General features: G+C 36.7%; 1 protein-coding gene across 1 annotated transcript in view; it reads right to left on the reverse strand.

Annotated features, from left to right (window-relative positions):
* LRP1B (LDL receptor related protein 1B) overlaps window positions 1–24,787 on the reverse strand; it is a 470,964-nt gene that overhangs the window by 215,782 nt on the left and 230,395 nt on the right. The window contains exons 24-29 of the mRNA XM_056350419.1: window positions 21,275–21,439; window positions 20,147–20,391; window positions 6,888–7,019; window positions 5,445–5,672; window positions 1,878–2,052; window positions 1,490–1,584 (exon numbers count right to left, since the gene is read on the reverse strand). Coding sequence (XP_056206394.1) covers window positions 1,490–1,584; window positions 1,878–2,052; window positions 5,445–5,672; window positions 6,888–7,019; window positions 20,147–20,391; window positions 21,275–21,439 — 1,040 coding nt within the window. The remainder of the gene's footprint in view (window positions 1–1,489; window positions 1,585–1,877; window positions 2,053–5,444; window positions 5,673–6,887; window positions 7,020–20,146; window positions 20,392–21,274; window positions 21,440–24,787) is intronic.

Genomic DNA, 24,787 nt, shown 5'->3' on the forward strand with positions numbered 1-24,787 from the left:
CCGATTAGAAAGTTTTTCAGAAATAGACAAGTGCAAGCTTTACTTTCCCTTTACATACATACTTTACTCTACACACTTTGCATACTACATATTCTATGCTTTACATACTTTACAATTTAGCATGCTTTCAGAGAGCCAAGAAGGGAAAAACGGTTAAATCTCTACGGTTTCCTTATTATGCGATAGGTATCATTACTATGCAGTAAGATCCTTTCATCTGGAATATAACCTATTTGAAGTAATTCTTATCAGATCTCAAAGGTGTTAAAAATTAATCCAACACTATAGAAAGAAAAAACATTGTTTCACTTGCAGCTCCGTGGTGAAGTAAAAAAGTAATGTTGCAATCATCATTCCTCCAAGCTTACAGGTACGTTTAACTGCACGAACAGTCCATCCGATACCAGTGAGACTTTACATGTCCATGAAGAAAAACATCAGAAAACCCACGTGGATTTGCACATGCAGCCTTTGACAGAACTGATATACTTACAAGGGAGGGGAGGGGGGAAAAAAACAAAAAGGAAAAGAAAAAAAAAAGGAGTACTTACCATTCTACCATGTATTTGGTTCAGTGGCTTTACTGCTACTCAGAACAAACTCAATGACAGAAACCATAAGGACTGCAATTTAGGACCTATGATCACAGGATATTCAGTGCAAAATGTTGCACACAGGCTTATTTCCTAATATTGTCATAATATTATTAAATGTGTTTATGGTTTATACTTCACCTTAAAATTAGTGGGTTTACCACTCCTTTTCCTCCCAATAAATAACTGTCTCTTCAAGTGGATAGACAGAAAATCAAATCGACAATAAAAGACACCAAATAATTTCTACAAAATTATTTGAAATTAGGGTCTAAAATGCATTCTGTGTTGCTTTGTTGTCAAATTTATTCAATTATTTGTCATATTTACTTCAGCCTGCTTAAAGCATTCAGTTATGAAAACCCATAGATGCCTTAATATGTAATCACTTTATTTATAGGTCATTAATAAGGCAACAACAATTGTTGTAACCACTTTAACTCTAAAAAAAAAAAAATGAAGTTACAAGAAGAAAAGATACCTGAACCAAAAATAAATGCAGCTGGGATTCTGGTGAGGAAGGTTCTACATTTGCAGTCAGAGTATCCTCTCACATACATTCATAAATTAAAAGCATTCTCTCTACGCTTTTTTTCCCCATGACCAAAAGACTGAGAAATACAGATGGCTTCTCATTCACCTTCGGTCTACGGTAATCCTAGAGGTTAATAACAATGTATGTAGCCCACTAGAATAGATTTCAATTAGAATGGGCCAAAAATATCTTAAATTGCAAAACACAGGGGTACATCAGTGCTTTTCATGTCTTTATGTCTGTTCTTATCTCTGTTATACAGTACATGAAAAACATCATTGTATACTTAAACAGCATTTCAAGATAATGTCTGTAATAAAGCACTATCGAATAAAAACACAACAGGAAAAAAGGTATTTACCAACAGGATCTTTTTGATTCTGAAAGAGTATTTTGCTGTTGCTGCCATCCATGTTTGCCATGTTAATTGTGTTACCATCCGTCCAGTAGAGCTTACTGAAGAAGAAGATGAACATATTTCAAATGTTGCTTTGTTTACACAGTATTTTTAATGCATCAATAGGGAAAACATTCCTAGAAGCAGGCAAAATATACAACTAATGATTACATGATTTAATCAACAGTAAGCTTTGGTAGGGAAGCAGTACTCAGAAATCTCAGCAAAATCTTTGAAACATATGCATTTACCTTAAGTTTGAAACAAAACAGAAAGGGCAACTCAAAATCTGAAAACTCAGCTTCTGACAAGCTTTACCACAGTTCATTTGTTAAAACCACAGATATCTTACCCTTTTACTGGGTGAACTGCAAGACACTGGGGTTTATCGATTCCATGGATGATTGAGGTTTTCAAGGAACCATCTAAATGTGCCACATTAATTTGTGTTTCATCAAATTCTGAGCTAATCCAATATAAATTACGTGATATCCAATCCACTGCAAGACCTCTGATACTCTGGATATCTGCAAAAAGTGAAAGTAGTTATTCTCTTTATTTTCTGTCTGGATTATTCTCAGACTTAGAGAAAAAATCCCAACAATATCTTCTACAGCTTGTTAACAATATTGTGCAATATGCTACTCAGATGTCTGTACAAACTGGTTGCCAAGAATTAATAATCATTATTTTTCTTCTTGGGCCTGATATACTTGCAATAAGAACATCAAAACTGCACTGAAGATTTAGGAAATCCTCCATAAATACTTCTTTTAAAGTTAGCAAAAAACATATTGTCCAAAAATAATAATCAGACAGACGGTGAATTTTCTGAGTGTATTTTTCTACTTACAAATGCATTTACTACTCAATGCAGTATTAAGAAGTGTGGTTTGTGGTGGTTTTTTTTAATGGATGATGATGTAGAATGAATTACCCTCCACTGGAAAGTTCAACACTCACAATTACTAAACATAAATATTATTCATGATGTAAGAGGAAGGCTCATACTTCTTTAGTTGCGAGTTCCACTTTACATAGAGAACATTAAGTGGCTTTCTAAGGCACAACTATGCTGAAGTTTAAAAGCCTACTTCCCTCTTTAGCACCAGGAAGACTCAGTATGGAGTATCTGAATTAAAACCACTGGTTTATAGCACACTTCTACAGCATGTTAGTAGGTAAGTAGCTACATGACTAAAGAAGTTTTGGTTTTATTTCTGAAGGCTTTTGAAGACTCCATCTTACTCCCCTGCTTTCCTGGAAGTAGCTAAACATCTGTCAGCCAATGGAAAGTAGTGAAGGAATTTTTTTTTGCTTTGCTTGTGCACACAGCTTTTGGTTTTCTTATTAAACTGTCTTGATTTCAACCCATGAGTTTTCTCACTTTCATCCTTCTAACGCTCTTCCCCAGCCCACTCACATGGAGTGAGCAAGCAGCTGTGTGGGGCTTAGCTGATTTCTGGGGTTAAACCACAGCAGCATTACCTGCAGTAGTGACAAACGAATATAATATGATCAATTTAGTACCTTCACAAGTGTCTTTGTATGAGATAGTCTTCCTTAGCAAGACACTGATTTTTTTTTTTTAAATATATTGATATCTGCCTTAAATGCTGCATACAAAATCACTGCTCATCATTTAGATATCAACAAGCTGCTCTGCTTTGGCATAGCAATGGTTCATACTGTACAGCACCTTTGAAGATGAGGAAGCAGGCTAAGGGCGATTTCATGATTTCATTATAGTTCATAGTTTATACACTCTCTCTTTGTCAACTTCACATGATTACTTCCACTGACAGAATTATTATCATTGACAAACTAACATGGATGTGGCTGTGGACTGACTTGCCTATACCTAAGGTCAAACAGTGATTGGGCATTAGGAAGTCTGCCAATTTTAGAGAATGCAACAAGGGCCACTGAATTCAGAGCCTTGACCCATTTTAAACTGATCCCCTGCCTTTTTGGTTGTGGGTGGGTTTTTGTTTGTTTGTTTGTTTGTTGGAGGAACTAGAAAACAAGCATTTCATACTTTTAAAAAGATTAAACTATGACTTTGGCATCTTTGTGACATTAACATAAGACTTCATCCTGCAAGAATCCCACTAGTATGTGCTTACAAAGCTTCTTATGCTCTCATAAGAAGTACAAAAATACAACTGTAAGTAAATGAGATCATTTCCACATAGTAAGTAGTCTTTATAATGTTTTGATGTGCCAGAACATGGTAAATTTGCATATTTTATATATAATGAGTTACATCTGGCACAGAAAAAAAGAACAGCCCAGAAAACCTCCAGCACAGAAGCTACCACAATAAAAAGAATGCTGATAAACAGAAACACTTACACACAGTACGTTTCTTTAAGTTTCATTAAGTTGACAAGTTTTGTGATTTTTCACTATATATTTTATATAGTAAACAATGTTTTTTTGGAATACTACCATTTAAAAACACAAGAACTCTTCCTCTTCTGGGCACCTCAATGATGTAAAGACTAGCTCTAAGAGGCATTCTGAACTTTGCTTTCATTACTGGTACTGAAAAAAAATCTCCAATTATCAATAAAGTCGTCTCTGAGATAGCAGGTGAAAAAACCAAGATACTTACACAAAATAAACAGGTTCATCAACCTACACAGCCAAGAATTAATATTGCCACATTTGTCCAATGATTTCCCCAAATATGCTAATTCAGAACAAAATTCTTCTGGAGTGACACCAGGGGCAGAACTTTATTTGGGGAAATCATCAAAAAATTAATCAAAAAACTAAAGAGGTCTGGTTTTTTTTATTTGTTTTCAAAATCAGAAAAGGTCTGATCTTGCAGAAGTGATTTTTTTCTTTTCATCTCTTCCCCTTCAAACACATATTTAACAGTTGAGGAACCAGAGTTTACAGAATTTGCCTTGAGATAATTACTGTCAGAACAGTTTTCTATGTTCAAGCAGATAGTTATATTACGAAATAGAAGAACATTGTGTGGTGCTAGGAGAGGAACTGATAGTGGTTGGACATGAACAAACAAACAAACCCCAGCACTAGGCAAGGAAAAAAACCGGTATCACTTTAATACTGAAGCTACTGCCATAGGGTTGAAGCAATCATGAACAGACTTTACAATCCATTAGGTTTCTGTACTCAAAGTACAAAGCAAAAGTGCCGGAACAATGGAAGTGTTAACTACAGAAAAAAACAAGCCAGCTATGATTTTCCATTTGCAATATTTTAGGTTTCCTTGTATCGCTGTAAGCAATCTACCTGTAAGGAAAAAGCTCAGTAAAAAGGAAAATCCGAAATCTACTGTTATAAGTAACTGAAGCAGCACTGATGGAACAAAAGTTTACAGGATTGAAAGACACAGACTCAAGACCACTTCCTCACAGCATTCAAGTACTGCAAACAGCCTGATGGCAATCAGTTTGAACAAGACACATGCTGGAAGAAGACAACAGGTAAATCCATAACACCAGTATTACCAAAATTACAGAGCTACCACACCATGTGTTTCATGAATGGTGCCAAAGCTGAAAGATCTACATAAACTGGAAAGAAAAAAATAACTCTGATGCTGCTAATTTCTTCGGTAGGTCAGCGCTATGTCAGAATACTGTTGTTTTTCTGCTTTTCATTTTATTACTTCTACCTTCCCCAGAAGACATTATTTCCATTGTTTACAATATTTCCAATCTCATATAAAAGCAATGTTAAAATAACACCACAATTTAGTTAAATAAAAATGAATTGTGAATCAATAAAATGAAGCGGAATCCAAAACAAAATTATGCTTTCTTATTGTTTAGATCAATTATCCAATACCAGTGGAAGGTACACTCAACAAGAACTTTGGTACATATTTTAGCATGCTTATAAGTACAATGAATTATTATTACTTCAATGTTATGGTATTTACCTCTTGAAATAATGGTTTCTAAGCCAGTGCCATTAATGAAGGCACGCTTGATGGTCTGTGTTTTCACATCAGTCCAGTATAAGCGCTCCTCCGCAGCATCAAAATCGATGACTGTCACATCATCAATGTCAGGAACAGTGAAGGCTGTGATGAAGTTGAAGTATGGGTTTTCTATGTCCACCCCTCTTATTTCTGAATGCCTTGCATAAAGAAGAAACTTCTTCCTTTCTGTTAGAAAAAAGAAAACATCACTCCTCATCCTCTGCACAACATCGCTAACAGAAGTTCAAGTCATTCATTTAAGATCACTTTACAAATGTGTAAATAAAGTTTACATGAGTGATTTAACATCCAGAAATCCTGCAGCTTAGTGACAATTGAGAAATAAACTATGACAGAAAAGCACAAAAACGTCACAGGAAAAATATATTAATTCTGGATGCTGGACATGATGTTACTGCAACCTAAAGCTGTATGGTCTCATGAATGTGTAAGAGAGAATGTTAAAAATGTTATTTTAAAATTTTTACTCCACTTATCCCAATCACAAAAATATGATTTCATTTGCCAACATATCCTAACAGATAATAAAATTTGGTATATCAGGGCAACAGAGTATCACCGTAACAGGGAAGTTTCCCAAAAAATGAAACTCAGTAGGAATTCCACAATGTACGTGTAAGCAGTGAAAACAGATGGAAAAAAAAAACCACCAACAAACATTGATTGTTTTAATTTAGACATTCCCTAATGAAAAAGGGTAATACCTTAAAGGCAAAACAGACTTCTGTTTTTCTAATCTCAACAATCTAAATTATTGGAGCAAATGTCTGCTCCAAACAGTTAAGGTAACTTTCTTCACCGCAATACCCTTGATACAATGAAGTATTTTTCTGTATTTCCTAAACATTATTAATGCACACTGAAAAGAATACTATAGTACAAGGTTTAACTGATAAAAGACACAATTATTTGACATTTAAACAGCTTTTATAACTTAAAAGTCTTTACTGCAATTCTTTATAAAACTCCCCTGCAAGGCTGCATGTCTAATATTTACTCTTAGTTTCATTTTCAAGGATTAAGAAAATGAAGACTACTTTAGAAGAACAGGTAGAGATTTAAACATGAAGCACATTTCTGTCATTCAGCTTACCTGACTCCATTTTTCGGTGACACATTTTACAGTATACATCTTTCTGTTTTGTAGAGATAACTTTTACTAACATATACACAAGGAACAGGAAAAAATGGCTATGGTATTAAACATCAAAGCTACACACACCTCATATATTAGAGTTATCAATTCTCAAAAAGTAGATATCGCTTTAAAATATACCATCAAAATGTACTGTAAAGATTTTTTTTAAGATTGTGTTTTAATTTGTCCAGTTCAAAATTCTAAAATAAATACAATTGTCAGAATTTCGGAGGAAAACTTACCGTAACATGTTTTCTTGTCTAAAGACAGTTTCATCAGATGTGGACAGGCACATGCCGCACTTCTGTTGTGATTTATCAGACACATGTGAGAACATGGACCTCTGCCCTCATTAGCAGCACATGGATTGGAAGCTAAAATTGAATAATGAAATACACAAAATATAAGAACACTTTTTGGGACTAATGTTTGTCAAACTAGCATAAGCTACACTGGTGAGAAAGGGGTGAAAATTCTGTTTGAATACAAAGCTGGCCTCATTGATTAAGCTTTTACTCGAATCAACTCTTCTAGGTTAATATTCAAATCTCGTCCAAGCATATAATGGTGTATTTGTTTGTTTGTTTGGGTTTTTTTAAACATGGAAAGTATTTTACACTCCTAATCAGGACACATGGGATAAAAAAAAAAAATAAATAAAAAAATTAACATGATGAGGACCTGAACAGCAAATTTCATTTTGTGAAGAGCCAAACCTTAGATTATGCAATGAATTTTGGCAATGCCAATGTCTCCTCTCAATTTGATCTACCTACTGGAATCTTACTTAGAAATATAACATGCAATAATAATTTGAAAAAAAACCAACAAAAAACACACCAAAGTATTTCTACTTTCCTCAGAGAAAAACCTCTCTTAAGTGCAGACTTTTTCAAGTATCTTCCTATAGTTCACTGATTGCACAAGATGTGCTAAAATTGCTTTAAAGAGCAGAAAAAAGCTGACCGGAGAAGACTTCTTAGTCTTACAAAATCTAGAATTTATTCTTATTATTTTCATCAGTTATTATACACACACAGTTCCAGAGCACTCCTGAAGAGACATTCCAAGCATAAAAAGAAAGTAATGTTGATTTTTCCGTTTACTGAAGGAACCTTAGAAAATTAACTATGATGAAAAGGGAAGCGGGAATGACTGAGTCATAAAGACAAACTTATAATTAACAAAATCAATTAGTTTAGAATATATTCCTCCAACGCTGTACTAGCCTGCAATATAAGTAATTAGATAAGTAGACAAATCTGATGTATGAATTTCTTTGCAAAATAAATTTAGCTCAGACTCAAGCACTATAATTTGAAGACACACTTCATTGCACCATTTCTATTTCATCAGCTCATGCTTCCTTAATTTTTTCTACCAACTCTTAAAACCTTTAACTACTTACTTGTCTGACCAGTGCTACAGGAAGAACAAAACTTTCAAAACCCTGGATAAATAGATTAATGAAATCCAGCATCTTCCATCATTCTATTTAAAAATTACAGAGTTTTACAGTTTTCTGTAAAATGATCTAATTTGCCCCTTTCAAACACTGGCAGGCAGCACTGGAGGCCACTCAGCACCCAACCTGCCTTTGCAGTGTCTCCTGTTATCCCAAGGTTTACTAAAAAGAAGCATCCCATTTCCATTCTGTCAGCTCTTCTAAACCTCTGACAGAAAGTCAGCTGGGCCAATAAGGTTAAAAATATTTATTCTTGGTTAATGACTTAGTATCTTCTTTGACTGCTAATGGACTGTAAATACCTTATTATTTTTACTCAACGACTATATTTGATTCTGCTTTTCCCCAAAATTACAATAGATAAATATTTATTAAACATCTTCACTTTTCTTGTATCTGGGGTAAGTAACAATGTGCAAAAATCTGGGGTGCTTTCTTTTAGTAAGTTCACAGCTTTGTGTGGCTGACAAAAAATATGAAGCTGAGGAAAACAGACTAAGTTAAGAAGGTTCCAGGAGCCCTTCAGGATAAGAATCAATCATTAATGGACTGTTAAAATGAACAAATAAAAGTCATCTATCCCTATGAACTACACATAAAAAATGAAACATAATGTCATATTTTGACAATACTGTGAAGGAGATAATTTAGGTTGTAAGGGATCTGTGGAGATAATCTAATGATTCAACCTCCTGAATTTTTTGGCATTCTTAACACTGCTGCTGCGAGATTTAAAATTTAGTCATATGTTTTGTAAAACAGCATCTCCTTTAATTTATTTGCCAATACAAAGCAGTAATTTCAGTGGAACCTGAACCTCTTTATATGCATACAACTGCCTGTGGTGAGGATCTACTTAGGGCCTAAGAATAATCATCCCCATATTGTTTTTCTGTGCAAGTAGTGCATTGCATTCTTCTGTACAAAAGTTGCTATTTGAGCATGGAATTCAAACAAAAGAACATACAGAAGAGAAAATAAAAGGCATGCTGGTTAATGATCATGTTAAAGAAAGGGTCATGATTAAAGTACGCTACAAGCACCAACAAAGAGGGGACAGTACAATTTATGTGCTGTCTGTCCACATCACAATTCACTTATCATAGAATACAAAATTAGTGGAAGAATAAGTGTTACAAAGCAGATGTATTTGTTTCCATGTGCTTGTGCAACTGGAAGAGTAAACTACCATAATCTAAAAATTACTTAAACCAGCACATAGGTATATATTCCTTTCATATTCATACTGCTTTCACCGAATAGGTATGCTATTGCTTTGACTCAAAAGTTTGGCTATTATTTCCTTGTGCTAGCTCTAACACTTGCTTCTGTTTCTATTGTGAATAACCACATAACCATTCCTTATTCACCTTCCCCATGCCAGTTACGATTTCAACAACTGCCATCATACAGAAGCCTATCTATAAGCTGCATTTCAAGAAGCACAAGCTTACCTGTCCTCATACAAAAACTTTTCCCATACTCTCAACGAGCCTGTTAAGCTTTCTCACTATCTTTTATATAATCTGTACACAGTATTCAAGATAGGGGAGTGATGTGGATATATATACAGCATTACAGTTCACTATCTGTGGTACTTTATTCTCTTCCTAATCATTTCCACCCATCTATTTTCCTTTTTATCATGGCAACCCACAGAACTGGTATTTTCACCAGCTGGCCAGCCTTTTGCATTATTTGACTGATTGCCACTGCTGATTGCTTGTCAATCTATTTCTTTTACAGTCCTGTACACAGACACACATATGTCACTCTTTGTCATCATATTTCTTCTTGACTGCTCTCTAAAACATTATGTAAACCAAATGTTTATTTTTCTTGACCAGTAACCTGGAAAAAAAAAACCTCAGACATTCAATCACCAGTTGACAAATGAGCAGTTACTCTGACAACCTCTGAATATCCATTCACTAGGGACCAACTTATCCTCCATATTAAATTCGTATTGAACCTGTATCTTCTTCACATCCGATTTTAGCTACGCAAAATTTTAATCTCATACTTTAATGGTGCATGATATCATTCAAATTCTGCTTACACTTTCAAATATATGCACTACAGTTACATCAAAAGGATACTTTTAAATTGCTGACAATCTATTCCCACTCATATTTAAAACCAGTTATAGATCTAATTCTTTGCTCACCATCAATGCTTTCTGTAGTATTGCTTTTCATAGGGCCAAAGATCCTTCTGCTGTACTCGACAGTCAAGTTAAAATCTTTACACTGCCTTATTATATCCGACTATTTTAGCATTAATAATTTGCACTTGCAAGTTAGGAATGAACAGACAATGCATTAGTTCTAAAGTTAGTATTTATTTCCTATATTCACTATTTCAGTTTTTAATCATTCACTTGAAGAATTAGTCAGCATACCATCTAACAAAAAAATTATATTCACCGTTAAAACAAAATAACCAAGAATATTATCTCAAAGTTGGCACAGTTCTTCATGATACTCTTTTGCGTATGGTATGATATCTTTATGGTAATCTGAATTAATTTATTTAATGAATCTCTGATTCCCATTGCACCCCCACTGTACAGTTTGAGATAAAAGGGTGCTGCAAAATAAACAGTGAAATATGTAATTAATTATATAAGTCCATAACTAATAAATGAGTGCCTGGAATGATAGACTTTAAAAAAGCATACTGACATACTAGGCAGGTAAGAAACGCAGGTGTAAAAGAGTAACAAATGTGGTAACGCTAGAGTATTGCCAAGTGGAAAGACCAAAGGCAATAGTACTTTTAAGAGCAGGTACTATGCCTTATCAGAAACTTTCTAAAAAATCAGAAATTTCCTGTTAAAGTACATAATAAAAAAGCAGTGGCAAAGGATTAAATTAGATCCAAGTGTGAAAAGAAACACAAGAGTTACATGACAGAGTGACTAAGAAATAAAATGCTTGATAGAATTCAATATATGTATAATAATATACCAAGAAAAAAACAATCTCAAGTTACATACATGAGAACGGGCAGTGAAATAGCATCTATATCTGCAAGATCCTTTTCTGAAGCAACAGATTTATCCTTATGAAATGGCTGTCCAATACCCCTCTTACTACAAGAGCTAGGACACAGTGAACAGAATTATCAGGTATTAGGACCAAAACAGACAAGACAAGGTCCTCCCTCACACAGTGCATAGTTATGCACCACAGCCATCTGTCCAAAAAGCTGTAGACATCAAGTTCAAAAGTCAACTAGAAAAGGTCATGCAAGAAGAATCAAAGGCTTTAAAGCCTTTGACTCACAAAGACACCATTTTAGGTTCAAAAATCACCGAGTTAAAGGTTACTGGAAGTTGACAGGCTGTAGGGGAGGAGCATGGCTGTTATCTCCCCCCAGGTCCATAGTCTCCTGTAGCCACTGATCAGTCATTGTCAAAGACAGGCTGCTGAGTTAAGACAAAGGCAGAAGACACTGCTTGTATATTAAAAAAAAAACCAACAACAAACAAACCAAACCACGCTGAACAACAGAACTTTCATAAAGCACAGAGGAATCAATTTTAAAGTTCAGAAGAATTTACATATTTTGCTTGATTTGTAATCCTTATGCCAATCTTGCTGCTGGTTTTGAAGTAAAAAGAACATACACAAGAAGGCTGTAATAAAATCTCACACTAATAGAATGTTTAACCCCTGCCCACCCCCCAATAAAATAGCCAGAGCTTCATTCTCGTGCATCTTAAGATACATTTCTGTAAAACAGCTGGCAATCCAGGCCTCAACAGCACACTGCAACAAAGCAGTGCTATGAAGTTAAATGTTTAGCATGTTTTAATTACAAAAGAGTTCAGTGGTACCAACATACTTTATATTCAACAGTTATTCTACTGCTGGTCCTGATATTTAGTCTAGAAAAACTCAATCTGCAAAAAGAAAAATAATGCCATGGCCATGGTGGGTTTTTTGTTTTGTTTTGGTTTTTTATTCAAATACTCTTGAGAAATGCAAAAACCTGGGGAATGTGTGAGAAATTCATGGCTTTCTAGCTGTTTTCAAGCTGTGATCACTCCAATGCACTATATTTACTCATCTCATCGCTATCCTCAGTATTACAACTCATGGTACAAGTGCAACTGCTTGTGCCTAATAGAAGCCCTTGTTCTTTGCAGAAAGTGGATTTTTTAAATATAATGGTAGTTGAGAAAATATTCTTCCTAGAAAACCTGTTTGCTATGCTGATAGCATTCCTGACACACAGCTTTGATTCCTTGAAGATGAATAGGTCTCAAGCTCACGTTCCCAAGATGTGACATCATTCTGCATTAGATCATGGAACCTTCCACAATCCCCTGTGGTTTACTGACAGATGAACCTATCGTCTGTACAAAGTACCTCACTACAGCATCACTACCTTAAATTATCATCTGTCCTAGATTAAACTGAAATAGTGTTGCTTTAGGCTACAGGAATTTATTTAGCACTGCTCTACCTTATTTAAATCAAATTAAGTTGCATGATATATTTTAAAAGCTAATAAGCTTTCACCTACATAGGTGACCCAGATGTATACCTATGGAACTGTGACTACAAAATGTTTGTCCTTCAGTACCATATATATACACTGCCATTTTGCAATGTAAATCTACTGTTTATTTTATTTTGGGATTCTAAATTGCATGCTATCTTGTTTAATTTACTGCAAAATTGCTACAAATTCAAGAGAAAAATTAAGACATAATCACATAGTGTCACCATTTTTCTCTAGTTCCAATAAAGCTATGTACTGGAGATTTGTAGAAAGAAATTGGTTCCATTGAAAGAGAACAATTTAGCGCAAACCCAGAAGGTCAATCATAAATCAGAATCTGGTGTTTACTACATCATAAAATAAAAGCTGCAATTACACAACTTCATATTTGAACTTCTTGATTCTGGCAAATAGCAACTGAAAACTCTTCTACAGCTTATACCTTGCCTTGAGGCCAAGGTATCTGTGACTCTAGAATACTGACTGATGTTTCCCTAGGCTATGGTCTCTCTCTAAAGACATTGCCTGGCCCCAGTCCAAACAGAAAACAGTTGTTTTATTCTGACAGCAAGAAATGGTTAATGCTGCTGTGAAAACACCACATACAGAACACTTCCTCAAATACCAAAGTTCAAGAAGTGACTAATTATTAAAAAAACACAAAAAACCAACAAAACCCATTGCTTGAAAGGGATGTGCAGAGATGCATATTTACTCCACCAATATTTTAAGATCCTAAGCATACATACTCTTTTGCCCAGAAGTCAGGCAGCTTTGTTAGAACTATACCCCAGTCTAAAAATTAAATTCTTCTAAGAGGTTTATTTTAAAAAGCAATAAATCCCAAGGAACTTGACATCCACTGAAAACCAGTAACATTCTTCTTTAAAGTAAGTTCATTATTATTTTAAAATTAAATAATCAGAAAAATGTATCCTGACAGCATATGTCACATATCGCAAGGTGGATTACAAGTTGTTCACTGTGAGTCCTTATCACAGTTGTCATCATGCATGAATACAACTCACAAACAGTAAGTTGTATTCACTGCTCGCCCTGTTTCAGTGCACACTATTAGCATTCTTCAAATCTTTTGACTACCAGTGTGCAGGGAGAATTTTACTTGCTAGTAGTCATTTACATTAGAGCTATATCCATAGTCTTCTATGTGTAACTAATGCAGAACTGGGTTCTAAGACATTTACAAAGCCATACAAAACTGTGAGGATTTAATGTTTTCAAAGAAAGATTGCTCAGAACCTACTAACATAAAAGTCTGAATAGGTTACTGAGCAATACAAACCCTGTGTGAGAAGACAAACAAAGTATCATTTCTCAATATTTAAAAACCTCAAGTATACATGATAGGAATTTTTAAGTAGTTTCTATTACCATCAGCTTTTTGGCAGAAGAGGTGAAATTTATCTGGAGATCATGGAACATTCTATAACTAATTGGTGGTTATCCTCCAGTGGTACTTTTTACTCTCCTACATTTACATACAAATTAAGTCACTATCTTTTGTTATATCTCACAATAAAAACACATATTCAGTTCTTCTTTCAGAATTGGTGTTTTGCAGGGCATATCCCAAGAGCTTCTAGAGCTAGAAGCTATAGCTGTATACGGCCCAGGTGTGTCCTTGTCCTGGTTTCTGGGATAAATAAATTGTCTTCCTAGCAGCTGGCATAGCGCACTCCATACAAACTCTCACCACATGGGTAGCGTGCACCTGACTTCATCTGGGTCTTTGGATAACTGCTTGTCTTCCAGGCCATCATAAACCACCTCCAGCATGGCTAATTCCCTCAGGTACTGAATACCTTTCTCCATGGTGACCGACTTGGCTGGGTGACATATAACATCTTCCGTGAAGGGATACCTTTCCCTCATGCCTGACAGGAGCTGCCTCCAGAGGCTGTGGACTTGTGGCCCTTTTCCAATTGCTTAGTCAATGTCCCCTTCCATAGAAAGCGATCCCTGCTGTTTGGCTACTAGCCCCGTTATTTCAACACTGGATCAGCCAGGTAACAACGTGCTCACCTGGACTATGGCTGAAATGTTTTCGCATATCTCATAGCTCACTCAGGGATAGGGATCGTGTGGTTACTGCATCGTTTATGAGTTCTTCCTCTTCCTCCTCCTCAAGCAGTGGCTGCCTCTTTTCCTCCTCCTCGTGATGGCCCTGTTTCAGAGTAGTCTGCCTTGTCCAGTTCTTCCTCCTGCTCCATCTTTGAAGCTCTTTCACCCCTTACTAAACAAGCTGAATTCTGCTTCCCATATTTGTTCTTGAGTATAGGGGTGACTGATACCAGCACGGGCTGGTTCTCTGGGTCAGTTGCAGTGCCTGTTGTTTTGTCTCCAGACCCAGAGACCTCCTTTTCCCCTTGAGAGTAGTGAATCGTGCTGAACGTGGCTTGGTAGGTGTGGGCCTGGCCACAGCACATTGTGGTGACTTGTGTCTCTCTCAAATTGCCGGGGTGACAGCATGCTTTTTCCAAATATTTCACTAGTTTTTCAGGATTCTGTTCCAAAATGCTGGAGGTGACCACTGTCCTAGGCACTTGTCCTTACTATCCCACACATCCTGCCAGTTGTAACTGTCCAGCCCTGGGGCAAATTTCTGGGTAGTGTTCTTCAATAGTTGTTTAGGGTTAAACAAGACCTGAAACGCACTCAGGAGATACAGCAATAGGAACATGATGGTTTGAACATCCTGAGGATATTCTAAATTCTCAAGAATTATTTTAAATAAACTGGAGGAAAGGGGAAGATGGAATTAGATAATCACCCTTTATTCTATACCATTTACATCATACCCAGGTTCCACACCTCTCGATACATCCCAATTACAACCTTTCCTGTCATTTGATATATAAGTATAGATATCATTCCCTTAGTCAATGGCCATTATCTGTTGAGTTCATTTAGTCCATGACTTTGGGTTCCACCTGTTGTAGCAGTCCTTCAGGGTAGGAGAGATGGTATGTGGTGTTGAATTGTTACATGCTGAAGCCAGTTCTGGTTCTATCACCACTGTGCTTGTCCAGTTCTATCATCGCTGCACAAATTATTGGCTGTTCTCACTCAGAATCAAAGCCCTTTTGAGGCATACATCAGACTTCCCCATCCTCCCACATTACCCACCAACTGCATCCAGGTCCTTGAGCAAAAGCAATCCTGCAAATGGGTCTGCCTTTGCCTGAGGAAGGAATGACCCAGATTCTTTTTCTGCAGCATATTTTTCATGTGCACTACAGGGACTTTATCACCTTCTAAAGTACGTTAAAGTTTTGATCGGGCAGGGCCGATTGGCAGATCCCCAAGGAGCTGACCTGGGTTCTACCAAAAAGGACTGCCATGGTTTTAACCTGGTGCTAAACACCACACAGTCACTTGTTCGCTCCCCCTCTCCCACTGAGATGGGGGAGACAACTGGGAAAGAAAGTAAAATTCACGGGTTGAGATAAAAGACATTTTAATAGGACAGAAAAAGAAGGGAGAATAATAATAACCATGACAATATTGAGAAACAAATTAGTATATATGAAACGAGTGATGCAAAATGCAATTGCTTACCACTCACTGACTGATACTGATGCCCAGCCAGTTCCTGAGCAGCAGCCCCTCGCCAGCTTTCCCCCTAGTTTATATACTGAGCATGACCATCACATGGTAAGGAATATTCCTTTGGCCAGTTGGGGTCAGCGGTCCTGGCCATGTCTCCTCCCAGTTTCCCATAGCCCTGCAGCCTTCTCACAGGTGGGGTGGGGTGAGAAGCTGAAAAGTCCTTGACTTGGTGTAATATTGCTCGGCAACACCTAAGACATCAGTGTGTTATCAACATTATTCTCATCCTACATCCAAAACACAGCACTGTACCAGCTACTAGGAAGAAAATTAATTCTATCCCAGCCAAAACCAGGACAGTCCTGAAACAACTGAACTTCATTTACTGTTAGCAAATGCACCTGGTATTACCTCAATCACATCTGATTGTAACATTGAACTCAAAACTATAAAGGGGAAAATGTTCACATACGTTTTCATAAGTGAAGTACATATACATATACATGTATATGTTTGACTACATATTCACATATTAACTATGTGTTAATATAGATGTGACATCTATAAATTATGTATTATTCACATCCTAAATAATCTGTATACTTCAGCCTATTTACACTAAATAACCTACAATAAATCAAAGACAGGTGATGGAGAATTAGAGATGGAAAAATTACTAAGGAAGAATGAATAGCTTATAGGAGATAGGAGACAGTAAGACCTCTGCAGAAGAGTTACTGGAGTAAACTTAAATTTATGTATAAACAACAGGAGGGCAACTCACTTCATTCACTGATCACGACTTGTTCTGTTCTGGATGATCTGGTTTGTTGCCCGCAAATAACCCATGAGTTACTGATATAAAAATATAAAAGTGTCTAAAAAGACTTAATTCTTCCCTCCAATGGCTGATACAACCAATTTAAAAAATGATACATGTGTATAGCAAAGCTATACTGAGAAATTGAACTATCAAGAAAGCTGGTATTCCAGCTGTGGTTGAGAGGTTCTGAGCTCTGGTCTCTTTTTGATCAATACGGTAATGCATCTCTTTCAAAGAATGAATTTTGAAATTGTCAGCAATACAATAATCACATCTTCCTGTCCTAGAATTGGTTTGTAACTTTAAATTTATTTTAAACAACCATGTAGCGACAGTTGTATAGAAAAATGTCACTTCATTTAGTTCTTCATTTTACATGGGGATCCACTGAGAGAACTGATCTCCAAGGATCTCCTCCAACAAAGTATCTGAAGAAGTTTAATCAGGACCATTACCTTCTGCTCAGCATGCAATCATATCCTTTCATTACTACTTCATCTAACCACCTCATCCTTATTATTTCACACTGACTGAAGTCAAGCATCTGATTGAGAAGTCCATGGACTCCTACTAAGTGGATATGCAACAACACTTACTAATTATTCCCATTCTCATTTATGATTCCCAGGCCAGGGATATAGGGACTCAATGTTTGAAAAGTCAGAGATGGAGGAACCATAAAGCCCAAGCAAGATAATATTTTTTACAGTTGTAGAAAAGATAACTGTTAGGAAGAAGAAGAATATTGCCAGTTGTCAGCATTGTACTAAGCACCTTGAATTTACCTATTCTTAGCTGGAGAGCAGTTGGGAGAAAAAAGAAGTAGGAGGGAAGGCAGGTAAGCACATTCAGACCCATAGCAGATAGTGCAAACAACAGGTAGGTATCAGGACAAAATCACAGCAAAATGTCCAGTGCCAAGTCCCTCTATAACTAATTTGAATTTAATTATTGCTTACGTTATTAGCAACATGCTTAGGTACTGCCTATGTATTACCACGACTGAAGTCAGAAAATTTAGACTGGAAAATAATTTTACACCAGTTAAATAAAATCTCTGTATCTGTAATCTTCATAATCCTCAGAGAAGCAACAAATACACTTATACTCTAGAAAAATACTACATGTGCAACTAATGGGCTACTCTGATTTCTGTATTGGTCCTGAACCTTCAAACGTATGACCACTGAAATCAATAACTTAAATTTCTCGACTAAACAACTAAATATTTACCGTCTGAGTGAGAAATTCACCATTCAGTGATAAAATCATTTAAAGCTTCAGCTGAAATTACAGGAAAATCATTAGTCTTTTTACCTATGCGACAGACACTGTAAATCAGTCCCAAGGAGCTAAGTTTTAGCAGGTTCCTGCATTATTCATTAGGAGTTAAATGGAATATTTCATTAAACCAGATAGATAGAATCTGGTCATTTTTCATTTTCAAGACTAATAGTTTTATTTTAAATTATAGTACCTGAAGATTACTAAATACACAACACTACTGTTGGACTCTACCTAATGACAAAGCCTATGCACTTACTTCAATTGTACAGCAGTGTTCTGGTATAAATAGATGGTATCACTATAAAAGCTGGTAAAAAATTGTAATAGAAACATACACATGAAGAGGTAAGCTGCATACAGAGGAAAATGGGAAGTTAAAACTTACAAAACAATGTATCAAGAAATAATTTAAGTATTTCCTATTATTTAATGAATGCATACACTGTGAACTTCCTTTCAGTTTTGATTGTTAATCAGAAAAAATAAGTTTTGATGCTTCTTGAAGTTTTAAACTCCAAACTCATACCTCCAGCAGTTTGAGTTCATTCTACCATGAAAGACATACTGTGTTAATTTGAAATAGAAAATTGTAAATGTTATTTTAAGATAAAAACTGTTACGTGAATAGGATATGCTTTGGAAAAGCATCAGTTTATGGACAACACCCAAATGGGGCTATTTAGGTACAAAAGTAGCAGTCTGCAGTGGTGGAACCTAAGTTATATAGTCTTAAGAGTGAACAAGATTGAGAAGCAAATAGAGACAGACAAGTGAATGAGTAAATTAAGGCAAATTATAGCACAAAGTGAGTATTTACAACTAAGAATTTTATACACAGTTTATTTCACAGAAAAGTTTATCCTCCTTTGGAGAGAAGCAAGGGAAAGACAGCCAACACTTACATTTACTTTTGTCGAACTAGTTACTCCAGTTAAAAAAAGTTGGAAGACTTTTAAGTAAGTGTAGTTCTGCACTATATTTGTAACAGATTGTTTTTGTCTAACCCCAGCCAGCAACTAAGAAACACACAGCCACTTGCTTGCTCCTTCCCCTCATTGGTGGGTTGGTGAGGAGAAACAGAAAAAAAGCTAAAGCCCTTGGGTTGAGATAAGAACAGTTTAATAACTGAAATAAAGTAACATGTAATACTAAGACTACTAACAATAATTGTAACAGCAAGGGAGATTAAAAAAAAAAAGCAAGAGAAAAAACTCAAGGGGAAAAAAGCCAAAACAAGTGATGAGCAATACATTTGCTCACCACCCAATGCCCAGCCAGTCCCCAAGCAGCAATCCCCTCCCCACCCCCTGCAGCTAACTCCTCCCCCAATTTATATACTTTGCATGACATCATATGGTATGGAATATCCCATTGGCTAGTTCAGGACAGCCAACTTGGCTGTGTCCCCTCCCAACTTCTTGTGCCCCTACAGCCTTCTCACTGGCAGGGCATGAGAAGCTGACAAGTCCTTCACTTGGGTAAGCACTACTTAGCAACAACTAAAACATCAGTGTGTTATCAACATTACTCTTATCCTAAATCCAAAACACAGCGCTGTGCCAGCTACCAGGAAGAAAATTAACTTCATCCCAGCCAAAACCAGAACACAGATCTAGAACAAGAGTCCAAATGGGCAATACTCACAGACACTGATCCCATGAAGCTTTTGGTTTGAATATATAATCTATTACTACCCAAGAAACACCAGTGCTGAATACAACATTTAATTAAGAACTGTCAGTTCAAGGCAAATTCATATCCAGATATTTATATAAAAAGACAGATATTTATATAAAAAGAATACCCCCCCCCCCCGGAATAATAATTATTCTATAAATAGTCACCTTGTGGTTGACGACTTGGATGATATATCTGAAGATCAAATGGTTGAGCACTTGTTTTTTGAATAACACTGACATTTTGGCCAGTCCATTTGTTGGCTTTTGCAAGTGTATTGGTCCGCCAATCTGTCCAATATACTTCACTCCCATACAAAGAAACAGCAAAAGGGTGAGAAAGATATTCATGACCCCGTATAATCTCTATCATGCTGGTTCCATCATATAATGCAGAATAAATGGCATCCGATCTACAAAATAACCCCAAATTTAGTATTATAAAAAAATAAAATAAAAATTAGACAATCATTATTACATTGGTGCAAAATGTATAAAAAACTTACTCTTACATACTGGTAAGACCAAAGAATGTTTACGGTGCAATCATTAACTTTAGAGATGAATTAGTTCATATTATTATTTTAACAAGAAATATGAAATACTTCTTGCATATTGTTTTTATATTTATCTCCATGCTGTGAAAACACAGCAGGAAAACCAGTTTCCATTCAGGTGAACTTACAGGAGAAATAGTAAAATAGCTTGGGTCTTCCATATAATAAATCTCAGCGAGGAGAAATGGGAAACTGCTCTCAAAGGCACAGGGAGCCAGGAGCCATGGACAATACCACAGCTGGCAGGCCAGAGACTTCACTGTCCAGGGCCACATCCCACTGTCGCAGTGAGGCAAGCAGAGCAGATCGCAGGGGTGGCAGCCAAATTCAACCAAGAGTCCAAATCACCAGAACAGTTTGGGGTGACAGGAGTCAGGCCAGGAAGCCACCCAGTGGGCTGGGATCCAGGCCACCAAGGCCCACTACCTGGCAGTGCTGTGGTTGGGCTGGAGACTGGTGCTCCAGTGGTGTCATTCGGGCAAGGGGATGAGCCCCAGGGCTGAGCTGAAATGGGCTCCTGGGACTATGGGCAGGGTGTGTGGAGGAAGGTGCCCAAGAAGCCTGGTCAGAGCCTGGTGCAGACCATGAAGAAATTACATATAATAGTAATGCAATTAAAGAAATGTACATACTACACATTTGCATGCGCAACTACATTCCACTTACAATGTAGTTCACATTTCTGTATATAAGAATAAGGATTCATAGACAGACAATAAGAATAGTGTTATCACTTTACCTGGCATCTGTCCACACTATTCTTTTTTCAAAGTGATCTACAGTAAGGCCATTAGGCCAAGCTCCAGTATCCATATCTTTATATATGATCTTTCTTTCCGCTCCACTCATGGAAGCAGACTCAATGCGAGGAAAGTTTGCATCCCAGTCTGTCCAAAACAGAATTCTGGTGAGAGGAAAACGAAGAGAGATACAAGAAAATATTGAAGCATCAAGAATAATCTGAAATGATTCAATAAGAAAACAATTGGGGAAAAGTTCAAGCGTTCATATGTTAAATGAAAGGAATAAGCATACACTAATCTGGGCAACAATAAAAAAATCCTTGAAATAACAGGGTAACATGGAGGCAATATTTATTAGTATTAGAGCAATCATAAAACTTAAAAAGTTTTTTTAAAAACTAGAAGTTTAATAGTGTTCCCATTTTCATGTTCATTAATACAAGTAACAGCTTGTCCTGTCTTCCTTCTATAGTTAGAAATGCAGCTCATTAAAAAAAAAAAATTATAATGACAGCCTTTGAAAGCAATCCACAGATGGGGAGCATGGGGAGGGGAGAAAGGGAAGAAAGGTGATTTGAGGTAACAGGGATTAAGGAACAAGCTAAACTAGAGTTTTTCATCTAATATTAAGAGTGTTCCAGTGAAGACCGCTAGATTTCAGTATGTCACTAACAACTTTTCTACACGTTAGTCTTGCTAAGAAAACTGAAAAGATGTGTTGTATGGTAGACTCTTTCAGTCATGTACTATCTCCAATTTTTTTTCAAATACGGAGAGCTTTCATCTGCATGACCAAAGTTTCTTGTTATATTTAACAGAAGCAGTGTCACCAAAAGGCCAAAACCAAACTCTTAACTGTTGTTAGCTTATTAAATTTTCAATAACACACAAACTTTCCATTGTTAAAGAATACCTTTGATATGAAAACTTTTAATTATTTGTAAAAAGCCAATTGCAGAAAGTCAGACTATGGCAAAACTTCCAACAAGTAACATCAGCCAGCTTCAGTCCTGAACATATATTCTAATAAGGCCTCTCCATTTAGCACCTGTGAACAGTAGTACATGTCATATTCAAATAATAAGGGATAAGGATATAAAAAGGCCTGTCTTCCTACCAAATTCCATTTCTCTCTCCGTGGGTGGTGAGGGTCTCTGTTCCACGTGCGTGCTGTGCACAGAGACAGCTGCATGCCAGCAGCTAGAGCCAGACTACAGGTCACAGGGGCTGTACATCTGGGGTGCCAGCAACTACAGAGAGTGAGGGTGTGCATTTCTCTGTGTGATTGCTGGCAAAGGTGAAGCCAGACTAATGTGTGCGTGCACCTCTGGGAACAAGGCAGCTGGGGGAGTTGGCTACCAGAGGGACCAGGGCAGCCAGGCAATGAGCAGAGGGACTGTGAGGTCTGGAGCCTGACTGAGCCACCCACGTTTGTGTGTGCCTATTTGTGAGAGGCAGCTGGGGACAGCCAGCATCCAGGGCTAGTTAAGGGATGGACTGGGTGGGACTGGGTGCCTATGCCAGGCTACAGCAGTGCCTGCTATGGAATCCTTACCAGCAGCTGCTGTGGGGCTGCAGCCTCAGGGGCTCACATCCTGCAGCCAGCTGTGCAGCCCAGCAATGCCAGGGCCAGCCACTGGGTAGGCCTGACCTCTAAAATCAGCTACTGAGGAATCCACATTACACATACATCCACCAAAAGACCTTCATCCTTAGCAGTCAGGGAAGTTAACAGATGAGACCATTGGCGCTGTTTGATTGTCTCAGTGCTGAGAGATTCTGCCTGTGTAGACCTATGGGGCCACGTGTGTTTATGTATATACATCTATTTATATAGTGCACCTGTGGGTATGTGGATTAAGAATTCAAACTCAGCCTCACTGCATGTTGGAATGCAGTTATGGCAGCCATGCCCCCACCACTGGGATACAGGATTTGCGCAATCCTGACACAACCATCTACTTTGAATCATCAGTGTTTGTTTATTCATATTTGTGAAAAGATTAAGAAGCTGTATCCATCTGTGTTCAAAAATTATATTTTTCCTCACTTCTGACAAAATGTAGCATACAATTGCTTCTAGCTGTTCAAAAGGCAGATTAAGCCTTCAGTTTCAGGAAGAGTGGTGATTTGATTCCGCCCCCCCCCCATTTCATTTGAAAAACTTATCTGCCAATTCCTCTGCCAACAGGATGCCTCTTTTTAAAGATCTTTATTGATAAGCGATGCACTCTGTAAATAAGCTTTCTAGCATGTCAGTTGAGAGGGCAGCATCCATACTCATTAAAGCACGTACTTCCTAATTCAGAATTTAGATCCCAGAGGGACCTCAGGTCCCAGAATATGGGACCTTTATCTACTTCTATTTTTATGTCCCAGCTGTGTTTCTGAAATAAATATTCAGTGAAGACACATGACAAAACATAGCAGACTCCTAAAAAAACCTAAATATCATGACTCTGCAAAGTCATTTTAATTTGTATTATTTTTGGCCACATTTAATTTCTGGGTTTGTGTTGGTGGTTTTTTTCCCTGCTCTGAAAGAATAGTAATTATGAGAGGAGAATGTAGCTATTGACCATTACTTCTTGGCCTCTCTAAGAGAATCCAGCTAGACACAATGTAATGTTGGTAATGAGGTTTCTGTAATGAGTTTGCAATTTCAAAAAGTCTCAAAACACTGCTCTAACTCCAAGAATCATGAAATTTTTTGTAGCAGTAGACTTAATTTCAATACAGAATCAAAAATGACACCTGGCTCAACAAGTTAAGGGTTCCACAAACAGTTTTACTTCCCTTCCACTACTTAAGTCTATTGACTTAATTTTTAATATAAATGGCATGTTTAGGTAATTTTTGCTCTGCTAAGAAATGAGAGGTTAATATTAAAAGAAAGCAAAAATATCCTAAGTAAAGTTTTAGTGTTGGTGTATTGTTTTTCTTTTTTAATATAAAGAATTTGAAATGGAACTGTGAAATACATTTATATGTTTGGGGACTGCTAAAACTACATATTATGTCAAAACAGTTTTTATTGTGTTAGAATATTACCCAAATCAGCTATATTTTAATTTAAACATACTGGTTTTAAACACCCAACTTCAGCTTGTTTTACTTAATATTCTGTTTGATATTATGAAAAAATTCTAACAGGCATTAGATAAAACAGATGTTTATAGTAGCAGGCTAAATCTACTACACTCAGTTGCTTGTTATTACTAAGATTCCAGTTTATAGAACAACCCTTATGAATAGGTAATAAAAATACTGACAATGTTGGCAAGCATTATTTCCACTTTAGAGATGGATAACCAAAGACAAAAGGTGGTATTTACCTCACTCAACTTTTAGTTTTCCAGTAACATTTAAGCTATACTTTTAAAGTCCCACCAAAAAATCAATCTCTACATAAGGGAAATCACCTTGGCAACACCTAAATCTGTCTGTTAACGACAAAGGAAGGTTAGACCAAAGACTCCAGTTGCTGCCATCCACATTAAAAAATTAGA

This window comes from Falco biarmicus, chromosome 8, assembly GCF_023638135.1.
Source record: "Falco biarmicus isolate bFalBia1 chromosome 8, bFalBia1.pri, whole genome shotgun sequence".
NCBI classification, from domain to species: domain Eukaryota; kingdom Metazoa; phylum Chordata; class Aves; order Falconiformes; family Falconidae; genus Falco; species Falco biarmicus.